Below are 11,658 nucleotides of genomic sequence, written 5' to 3'. Positions count from 1 at the left end.
TTTTTATAAAATCAAATAAATAATTTTTTCTGCATTTACAACACCCTCACCCCTCCTGCCTCCAACTTGCCTATTGCCTCCTTCTCGCAGAGAAGCTGATTTTAATCGTTATGATTAGTTTTGATGTAACGTTCCCCCAGGCGATTTCTACAAATGGATGGAGTGTTTCTTTGCCAGGGAGGAAAAGCAGCAGCTGATGATAATTATATAGATTGTTGGTGGAGTCCTTTGATTTTTTTTTTCTCCCCCTCTTTTACTTCTCAAACATCTAACCTGTCTAGTCTGCCTCTTTTAACGCATGCCATACACACTGCATGTGCGTCAGGCAACTTGTTGATTAGCATAGAATCAACTTATTAAATTAATGGAATGTGGTTAATGAAATTCTCACTCTCTGCTCTCTCTTTTGTAATCTTTTCAGTCTCTTTCCTCCCTTTGGACAACCTCCAAATGACGTAGTTGTATAAATAAGCACTTGCAGCTTGCCTTGCCTCAATCAAGTCTGAATCAGTGCCTGAGGGTGATGTGCGAGCTCATTTCAAATGTTCAACCATGCATGATTTCAGGAAGATTGAGGCACTTCTGAGGCTTTTAGAATTACTTGGGGGATGCACACAGTAAAGGAATTACATGTTTAAAGTCGTTGATAAGTCAACATGCATAATCATTCTGTCTGAGTTGAGAGTGCTATTTTCTGCACATCTGGACACAGAACTGACAGTTATTCCTTTACATTCTGAACAGTTATCTCCATGCCGTACACAATGAAGCAAAGCTGAAACATCTCTTGCGCCCCCTACTGGTGAGAGCATCGACTTCTTATTTGAAAAGCAGCTTTGTAACATTACCCCAACATGAGAGGCAGAGAAACATGAGGGGGGGAAAAGGGACAAAAAAAAAGCATGTGAGACAAATATTTACAAACAGATTGTGTATTTTAATTTTCATCCAGGGAGAAATTCAAGTTTGTTTTTAAATGCGAGCAACAGTGGAATAAAGATGCCACGTCGAAGGAGCAGTGACTGATGGATGCAAGAAAACAAACCAAAAAAAAAAAACATTTTCCAGTCCCCTCCATCAAAGGAGTTTCTTTCTCAGAGCATCTTTTGCAGATGACAAACAAAATTGCTTTTGAGGACGAGCCAGTTGTCCCTTGCCCATCTGATCCAGCCATTAAACTTTCCACTTTTTAACCAGCATGTCCCACAGGAAAACAAACACAGGATTAAAGTGTTAAGATGAAGTTATTTGCCCGAGAGGTTACTGGCTGGTGCACTGTACACCAAAGCCTCAGCTATTGAGGATGCCGGCACATTTTTATGCCATTAGTCTGACAAAGTATAGTGAACGGAGAACACCCGAGGCCTTAAAATCCCATACGTTATCCATTTTGCACACAAATGGAACCCATTCCTAATGTGGTCTCTCTCTTAAGTATTTCAAATATGCATCAGATGTTGTAGAAACAACCGGTGGAGACTGTTGGACGCACGTGATGTTGGAGGCCAAAAAACTGAAGCCGTTGTTCCAGTGTTGCAGGGGAAGGGTGGTACTTTACTTGGATCTAAGTCACAGCAGCAACAACAGGCGAGCACTGGCTGGCTCTACCATATTTTGGTGGACAAATTATCCAGATTGGTTGCAGATGTAAGTTTGCTCCAAACAGAAACTGCCTCACTTTGAATGACATCATAGGGTTATAAATCCACACACTGGAGAGAGGAGAGGAAGGCTGGAAAAGTCTCCCTGCACGCTGGGAGTTTCAAATCTCATCGCTGAAATGTCTCACGGAACTCGGAGTGATTATTATTTGGCTATCAGTTCCTTCAGTCGCAACTTAAAACTAACTGAGAATGTGTTTTGAAAGAGGAAAATACATGTTCCTCCTCTTATAAATGAAATGTAAAATTTGAACACACCCTTTCTCACTTCGCTCCACTCAAGAGTTTTCCAGTTATGGCTGAACTTGGCCTGTGGGGGCTAATGTTCGCAAAGTTTAAATGAGTACTGGTGAATAATGTCGACATCTCTGAGTTGGTTTATTGACTTTACTTTCTTCTTTACTTTACCTGCACTGCATTATAGCGTTCACCATTATCCCATTAGTGTGCTAGAGTAGCTGCTATGTATTTCACTTTTAAGGTGGAATTTGGTACCATTAGCTGAACGGAAGGCTCTATTTGTCACTGCCAATTTAACAATTACACAGTCTAGACATTTTGGCTGCTGAATATTTATTTTAATATTCATGAACTGACATCTTAATAAACTTGATTTCTAGTGTCAGATGTGATCCGAGGAGCTAGATGCGCTAAAACCACTGGACCCACCAGATAACACCGGGTCTGTTACTCACAAGTCGGCGGACAAAGAGGGATGTTGCGTTCGCCTCAGACCATGTTAATAACTGCTGTTGTACTCGCCACACCCCTCTGATGGCCTGTGGTTATGTAAGGGAGTGGGATGGATGAGGGAAAGTGCTGAAGCCGCTCCAGATCCTGACTCAGTTTGCCCTGCAGGGTTGCAGAGTTTTGGGCCAGAACTGTTCATCAAATATTATCTTTGGCACAATGAAATTTAGCTTTGGAAAATGTCTCCATAGCTACGGCGTAGTCTAAGTCATACCTGCAGGTGCGGCCTTCGAGGGCTAATTATTAATAATGGTAATTGTGCAGCAGAGAAGCAATTTTATTCAGTAATGCAAATAGTGAAACCGAGGAACACGCCTTTGTGCTGTATTTGTGTTGCTGTTACAGTGAGGTTGTTTCAGTTCACAAAACACATGACAGAGACTGCTCTACTCTGTCTACTCTGTTTGCTATTTGATCAAAAATCAATATCACTTTGTACGTAATTGAGGAACAATGAAGATCCCTATTGTATGGGATCTCTTGTTTCCCCACTTGTTGGCTTCCCCTCGCAGCCCCAGATGCACCCATCCCACCCACAGTGGACAGAGGAGTCAGTGACACTACTATGAGGGGAAGAGAGACAAGAGGAGGGGGCTGCTTGGGTAATGCTGGGAGGCTCTAATAAAATGTAATCCTATTATATGGTTCCCACTAGAGGGCAACAATAATAAAGGTTTCCCTAATAACATGAGCAGACCAAACCCAAATGGAAAACAGCTCCTGCGGTCAAGTCCCACACTTGTACATATATCCTCTCATTAACCCAATTGCTGTTGGGCCACATTACACCGACAGGCCTTCGAGATTTAGCCGTGATGGCGCAGCAAGAGTTAAGTCAAACAAATGTGTTTCATCAAACTGCAGTTTGGGCTGCTCTGCATAAAGGAATTGGAGGGGGGTGGGGGGGGGGGGGGGGGGGGGGGGGGGGGGGGGGGGGGGGGGGAGGCTGAGGAGCAGTGAGGGAATGTGTGCGGGTGGGAAGTTGGAAGCAGAGCCCGAGGAAACCAATCAGAACTTCTCCACCCTCCCTTCCTGTGTCAAAGCCACCGGGGTCCCAGGTGTGTGTTACATGAGCTAATACCTCCCAAACTTGATTGTTTGTGTTAGAGTAATCAGAGATTTGTAAATTAGCATTTTGGAAATGATAGTCCCATCATTGGTAAACAAATTCACAATATAGCGGAGGAAGACCACAAACTGGAAATCTCATGATAAGACTTGATAGCTTGAGTAAACCCCCAAATGATTATGTGTTTAATTTTTCCTCATGGGGCCAACAGAAATGAAAAAAATCTTATTTGTAAAGTTACAGGAAAAAAACTAAAATGCTTGACTGTCATCCAATCAGCTTCCATACAAACAACACTATTTGTATTGAGACGTTTCCGCTTGGCTTTCTTTGACTAATATTAGTAAGAAATGACTATCTCTCTGCTGGAAAAAGACATAAACACAAACTCTCATATTCATATGATGTGATAATGTAATGAATGAGTGATTCCGGTTCCCAGCCATCTCACACAAATGCAGTAAAATATTTATCATAAGTGACAAGGTGAGTGAGAATATCAATCATATTCTCAAGACAGCTTGAGTTATTAAGTGAGCCAATGTAACAGTATTACAAAACCCAGAATAACAAAGTTATTTATCTCTCTCTTTCTGCATGTGTGTATGCATGTGTACGTGGAGTTGTGTGTGTGTGTGTGTGTCTGTGTTTATGTGTCTGACAGCATCAGACAGAGAGAGTGTCGCATGCCTTCCTGTTCCTGTACCACCCTCCAACCCCAGAGCCGCAGACTCAAGGCAGTTTCCAGAATCAAACAATTTCACGCAGCTACTGGAGGAGGAAATGAACTGAGCCCAGAGCAATAATAAAATTATACAAATGTTATTACAGACTCGCCTGCTACTGTCCTACTTTAATTCAAATTTGGGCACTCCAGGCAGTGCTGGTGGCAGAGACCTTCCTGAATAAATCAACATTAGCTTACGTCTAAATTATTAAGGAAGTGGGAGACTTTCTTGTTTATAGTATGAATTATTAAACAAGTGTTTAACGCTGTTTTTCTTCATGAATCCCCAAATATTAATTGCTAATGATCTTTAAGGTGTGTGTTTTATCTTTTGCCCTTTCTGTTGTATGCTGGGAATTGAGAATCCGAGTGTTCAAGTCGCGAGAAAGCTGCCTGTTCTTAATTAGATAAGCGTGAGATGCACTATGAGATATACTTTGCTGGCATCTGTATGGTGTGCAAATGAGTCTCTGCTTCTTACAATATTCCAATCATATAGCTATTGTTGGTATTTGCAATGACTGTGAATGTAAATTAATGAATTATGGAGGCAGCGACTTTGAGGCCCATCCATGCGTTATCAGCTTTCTGTTCAACATCTTGCTCATAAGCCATTCAAGATGTTAACAAACAGGCAGCTGAAAAATGGTTGGTCTATTATTTGCTGTCACTTTGTATTTGCTTTTGCTAATTGAGGAGCCTGCATCGACCTTTTGGAAGTTTGTCAACACAGAGAGGGTGCATTTGTCTAATGAAATCTCACGATTTGATTGGCACGGCTTTCTCTAATTCATGTAAGAGTGTGAAAACCATCAAGGCACATTTCATCAATGTTCAGCCCTGCATGCACACCGCAGTAAATACTTTATTTAAAACATTTTACTCCCCATCACCAATATGAAATTCATAAGGAAAACAAAATTTCCATTCCAACGGGGATTGCTATCCTCACCTGTCTTCCTCTATTTAATCTTCAGATGAGTAGGGGCCTGATAAATCAAAACCAAGTGAACCCATTCCCCATCATCGGTCCCAAGAGGAAATATTCAATGCATGAAACATCAGATTTATGCACTCGTTTATTTGGGCTATAAAGATGATTAAGGGGAGCCAGGAGAGAGCTGGCCTCAAGCCACTGAAGCCTTAAGGGATACAGGCAGCGTGCCTGCAGGTAAAGGATGAGGCTGCTGGGAAAGTCAGCGCTGTCCATTTTCAACTCAGGTAAGAACTGCACTCATTAACAGCAACAGTTTAACAGTTTATTCTTGAGTGCAGAAAAATATTGAGAATGCAGTTCAGTTAAGGCAGTCTGAGTGAGAATAAGCATCCCAGCATGCCCCCAAAGTACTTCCAGAAAATTGCAAAAGTGTTAAGAATATGAAGCCTGACAAAAAAAAGGTAATTTCCTATAAACTTGCTTTGGCTCCTGTTTGACAGCTGGATTGCTGTTATGAAGCTATGCAGCACTTAATCCTCCTGTGCAGCTCCGAAATAATGGCCTGGATCATTTTCAGACGAATCGCAGCTTAGACTTCTCAATAAAACTGACTTGTGTCCCTCCATCTGCAGTGTAACCTGCATATTCAAGGCTCATGGCTGCCCTCCCCTGGAGAAATACAAGTGGGAGCATTATTACACAGGAGGCGATTCATATTGTGGCCAGTAGGTGATGCTGTTGTCACATCTAAAAACTGCATCAAGACAGTGACTGTGGGGAGTTGGTGCAAGTGGGAGTAAAAACAATTTTGATTTAGGGTCTGAATTATACTGGTATTCAAACCTTGCAAATGCAATATAGTTGCACCATGTAAACAGCCTCAATGGATGCGTCAGGATGATTGGGGCTGATCGTACCTTCTGCATAGCAAAAAAGAAAGATTGACTAGCACCTGTTCTTTTAGCAAAGGAAGTGTGGACATAACAGATCACCTCTGTTTCCTATCACAAAGTGGGACCATTTTTGAGGCCTCCGTTGATGGAATGAGATTGCGTGGAGCTATTCTCAGCAACTTAACTCACGAGGAACACACACTATGGACATTTATCTGGCCATAGGGAGACATAATCCAAAAGTAGATGGGCCAATGCATCACCGATCTTCTCTCCTCAGTCCCCAGCACCTACTACTAGTGACTCAAGTGGAAGACCATATAGATATCATCGCTGCAATTCGTATAAATATCTAGAAGTTGCATTGAACTTGATCAGCTTCTCTGTTTAAATGTTTCAAGACATCAATACAGACAATAAAAATAAAAGACACCATTAGAATAATTAGAAAAAACTTTATTATTACAATATCTTTTACATCTTGTTGCACTTGTAGTTTATGAGCACAAGAACTGAAAACCACAAACACAGATAATCCATATATATCCCATCAATAAATTAAATGCTGAAGTATAATAGAAAAGAAATCATACAAAGACATAAGATGTGTTACAAGAATCTAGATCTATAAAATAAAACCGACAAAGTATCACATTTTTCTGAAATAGGAAAATATAAAGCAACCAACGTTATAAACACCAGAAAATGGAGATAGAGCTTTTAAAAAAACACAGTTTCCATTAAGATGAACCAGTTGTTTCCCCGACTAATGCACTGAAAATAGAGAGCCCTGCAACACATCTCTGATTATAAAGCTTGTCAGAGCTGTCTTAAATTGCTTGTGATCTGTAATGTGCTTAATGATCACAAGGAAAATCTCCCCTTTTATTACATATAAGATACATGGACCAAATGTGACACTAATCCAAAAATAACAAGGGTGCATTTTCTTCTTCGCTTCTCCAATTCAGCGTGATGACCCCACATAATTGGTTGACCCTACACATATTTCCTTAACACAATGTATTTTGTGCTGTCATTCTGCAGTGTGCAATGCGTGCTGCATGCCAACACTGCCACAAAATCATTCAGGGTGGGCCTCAGGAAGAGTATTGAACAGGCTGCAGATGTTAGGAAGATTGAGCCATAATACCAGGCTAACTTTATGACAACTAAATGAACACAACAACATTGTGTCATGGACAGAAATCGTATTCTGCTTGGAGGACAAAGTCTTTGTAGGGGCTCAGGATGAACACTCCGGAGTTTGATTGTCATTCCGCTCTACAAATTGGTCTCCATCTCCAGTGCACGTGATAGTCATACAGAGGACAACACTTCTCCTGTCGAGTCGTGGAAATGATCTTTTTTCTCAGCTTTCTCCAGATCGATGGTGTGGATGGAGCCTGGCTTGATGGCAATGTCATCACTCTCCACCTCCCTGTATTTTCCTGATGTGTCCTTCTTAAAGACTTGTTTCAGCCTCTCTTTTATCTCAGGGTCAGGACAGTACAGGTACTCATACAAGCCAGCAGCCAGGATGCCCCCTAGAATGGGTCCCACCCAGTACACCTACAACAACCAGCAAGACAAGCATGTTAATTAGTCAGCTGGCTAATCTGTGTCTAATTAGAGCCTGGTAAGCTAACAGTCTGCAGTATCAAGCATTTGCAACCAAGAGAAGACACTTCTGAATCTGGTGTCAGAGGCTGTGAGAGAGTTACACTGTAAAACATCATGCAGGAAATCAGTGAAGTAAATTATATCAACTAATGACTAACACTATTTCTTGTTCTGATTTTGGCACGAGTTCTGACTTGAATATTTTTTCTCAGAAGTTAAATGATTGCATTGCTGAGAGTTAAATAAACTGACTAAATATATCTGTTTGTTTTAAAGCACCATGACTTTATGAGCAGACTGCCTTTTATGTTAAATTAATAACTTGATTTGAGAAAATGGAAAGCAAACCTGTTTGCAGCATTAGTCAGAGTAAATAAAGACATGATTTTTCAGCTTAATATATTGAGTTTACTGAATTCAGTTAATTTGACATTTCAAAATCTCATAAAACAACAAATTATTCAGTCCAGGTTGAGTTAATTCACTGTTTTAAGGCAACAGGGGAAGATATATTTTCAAACTGAGCCTGCTTAAAGTAATTTACAGTGTACTGACAGGACCCACTCATCACATCCCTCAGTGCACGCACACACACACACACACACACACACACACACACACACACACACACACACACACACACACACACACACACACACACACACACACACACACACACAGACACACACAAACGACTCCATGCTGTCTGCAAATAGCTTAGTGGAAATAATTGCCTGGATACACACAAAAATTCAGAGCTAATGTTATTTTACACCTTTTTCAGTGACATCTCATTATGTCGCTTGAGGTGAACACTCTGTAAATTTGTGATTCATTCGTTGGAATGATTCACAAATTCATGGGTCATATAAAGTTTTTAATGAGGATTTAAGCTATCTCACTTTGTTTTTTTGCCTGTATTGAGCTCATACCTTTGGTTTTTGTCTGTAGTTCACACTTGGTGTTGCATGTTAATCATGCTGAAAATGTGACATTGCAGATGTTAAAATAACCACTAACTAATCCTTCAAATTATTTCAGGACATGTTGACATGACACCTAGCCAACCAGTGAGCTCCTCTATTTAGCTCAGGTGCGAATCTTCATACAGATATGGTTCAGCGCCTATCAGGAGTAAGTGGGCTCTATTTTACCCATCCAAACTTCTGAAATGATCCTCTTAGGGGAGCAGCTCTTACCCAGTGGCTCTCGAAGTTAAGCGTGACCATTGCAGGCCCAAAGGAACGAGCAGGGTTCATGCTAGCTCCTGTATAGGGAATCTAAAAGACAAACAATGACATTGTTTTTAGTTCAAGGGAAGAAAGATCACACTTGTATAGCATAGTGCTGTCTTTTTTTGACTTACATAATATGCCTTAACTGAAAGAATCTATCTTATATAAGCTGTTATATATGTATGTATGCATTTGCTAAATAGACCAAGGGAGAAATCAGTTGAGCAGTGAGAGAGATAACATCTTTTTCCCCGTGCATTCATTTGCTCTGCAGGGTTCAGGAAGCCCCCAGAGATTGGTTGCCATGCGATGGCAGCCTCCAAAAAAGATGTGCACGTGGGTGTGAATCACTGAGACAGCGTACAATATCACACATTGCGGAATAGATGCCTGATGCACCTGCTCTTGCTCAGCTAAAGAAGCTCGCTCTTGGATCCGGTCTTGTTCTACATTTCTTTAGTGTGGGATGTTGACTGTAATATGATCGTCAGATTAATCTTTAAAGCTGTGTTTCGATGGGGTTCACTGAGGACTTGGCTGATTTGTAGACCGTGTCGCAGAAGATTTCTGAGGCTCTTCTATTGTAGTTAAATTTTCATGTAACTGTCTGAATGTAAATTTCCTGTGAATACATCACTGTTTTTATGGAATCTAATTAGTTACCCTGACTCCTTTATTGTATCTATCATTTATGCAACTTACTGGAAGCTACTTACTGCGAATAAGTGGCCTATAGCTACAGCAAAGCCAATGGCCAGGCCTGCAGAGCCACCGAGGTCTGTACGTTTGGGGTCGCAGGTGGCGAAGACGGTGAAGACCAGCTCGAATGTGATAAGGAGTTCCACAAGAAGGCCATGTCCTAATGAGATGTTGGAGTTCACCTTAGAAACCAAAACAAAATCTGTTAAACATAAAATTCATCCCGTATTTATCATACGTACAATTAAAAATGAACCGCTCTTACCGTGGTCACACCGAGAGACCCTCTAACAGCAGCAGGTGTGACTATGTAGAGAATCCCAGCTCCAGTAATAGCTCCCAGGCACTGAGCCACCACATAGAACACAGCCTTTGCCAAACTCAGCTTTCTAGTCACAACCATAGCTGCAGTGACGGCGGGGTTAATGTGTCCACCACTGATGTGGCCAAAACATTGCACCATAGTGGCAATGCTGAGGCCAAAGCACAGCGAGATAAGGACTAGGTCGGCTGGAGGAGGCTTCTCCTCCCCTGCAGCCCAGTTGATGGTGGAGCCCAGGCCGAGAAGGACAAAGATGAGAGTGGCCAGGTATTCTCCAGACACAGCCCTCCAGAAGTCCTTGGTCCAGATCCCTTTAAATGCCACCATTATGCTCTGACAGTTACACCAGGACAGGCACCTCCTGGCAAAAAGAATAATGAGAAAAATGATTAGCCTACTTATGTATTCCTGGTGTGTGCATGTGGCTGGAAATGTACTGAACCCTATCAGAATAGCTGCCTCTGGGCAAAACATTTATAACTCCACTAGGGATTTAAGCCAGTGACTTTCCATGACAAAATGCCAAAGAGAGCATTCTTTAAACATTGTGTATAAGGGCAAATTATCACTTACAGTCAAAGCATACAACACTTAATTGCTGCCACTCATTGGGTTTTAACTAGGATAGAGTGGAATGTACATCTTTTGACAATTAGTGCTAAATAGAACATGATTCACACTAATTAGAATCAGAGTTACTGTACATTTAGAAAAATGCTGAAAATAAAAGTAAATAGCATTGCATTTTTTCAACATATCTCCAGAACAACAAACTTGCATCAATAACATTTTTTTTAAATTTCACTAGATGACAAGCTAAAACTTACCAAAAACAATTAGGTGTTCTCTCTCTGTCTGTCCCCGCTGTGTGTGATTTGTTTTCATTCATAAGTCCTGGTGATTCACTCAATCAGCAGAGACATGTCTCCCTTCATCACATCTACTGTACAAGTTGAAAAGGCTCTGACCTGCAGTACTTACAGAAGAGCAGCAGGTTGCGTGAGTGCAGGAGTGGAGCAGCGAGCAGGTCTGTCAGACGAACATGAGCCACACATTATGCCCTGGGATTGCATCCAGCCGCTTTATTGGGCTACTACCCGAGCATCCCCTCACAGGAATTAAACAGCCTGCTCAGGGGGAGGAGTCAGAGATTTGCTTTGCTGTGCAAACAGTAGCTGCGTTGCACAGAGTGTAACTGCAATGACTCAGTCTCAGCATCTTAGTCACATTGGAGATTAAATAATGTGCTGTAGTGAACACAATATTTACAAAAGGCTTTGAAAAATAAATATGCATTAAATTAAAAGTTTATCCATGAAAAATGCATTGATCAACTTTTCCTGTTCAAAAAATTCTAAAACAACAAAAAGTTATGGTCATGTTAAAGGAACTTCAGAATGTTACTGTGCAGATGTTGTAGTAATATTATTGTAATATGGAATACAATAAATCAAATATTCAATAATATGAGTACTTGAACTTTATTTCATTGGGCTTTTTGATAAATCATTATGTGAAAATTCTCCTTCATGATGAAATAAAAACTTATTGTTACAAGCAATGTCAACCAGATAATATAAAATGTAAAATTAGGGATGTATTTACTCCCTTTAAAGTGACTAACTTATTTTAACACAGGTAAAGCCAGTTGGTGCTAGAAGTTTCATAGTTAGAGTAACAAAGACCATTTGAGTTCTGTGAATATATCTCGAGTGATTGTTCTATAAGACACTTGTATCTGG

General features: G+C 40.9%; 1 protein-coding gene across 2 annotated transcripts; it reads right to left on the bottom strand.

Annotated features, from left to right (window-relative positions):
• Positions 1-6,472: 6,472 nt before the first annotated feature.
• Positions 6,473-11,032, bottom strand: aqp4 (aquaporin 4). 2 transcript variants are annotated; one of them, XM_051953713.1, is made up of 5 exons: positions 10,898-11,032; positions 9,860-10,277; positions 9,612-9,776; positions 8,860-8,940; positions 6,473-7,609 (listed from the first exon to the last, which is right to left on the bottom strand). In XM_051953713.1, exons 1-5 carry the CDS (start codon positions 10,987-10,989, stop codon positions 7,358-7,360), a joined length of 1,008 nt encoding a protein of 335 aa, XP_051809673.1. In that variant the 5' UTR covers positions 10,990-11,032; the 3' UTR covers positions 6,473-7,357. The 2 variants fall into 2 exon arrangements, with proteins under 2 accessions (XP_051809673.1, XP_022058260.1); XM_022202568.2 differs by having other exon boundaries at positions 10,744-11,004.
• Between the last annotated feature and the right edge of the window lie 626 nt (positions 11,033-11,658).

The sequence above is a fragment of the Acanthochromis polyacanthus genome, chromosome 9 (genome assembly GCF_021347895.1).
Source record: "Acanthochromis polyacanthus isolate Apoly-LR-REF ecotype Palm Island chromosome 9, KAUST_Apoly_ChrSc, whole genome shotgun sequence".
NCBI lineage: Eukaryota > Metazoa > Chordata > Actinopteri > Pomacentridae > Acanthochromis > Acanthochromis polyacanthus.
This window is presented reverse-complemented; position numbering and strand designations above follow the sequence as displayed.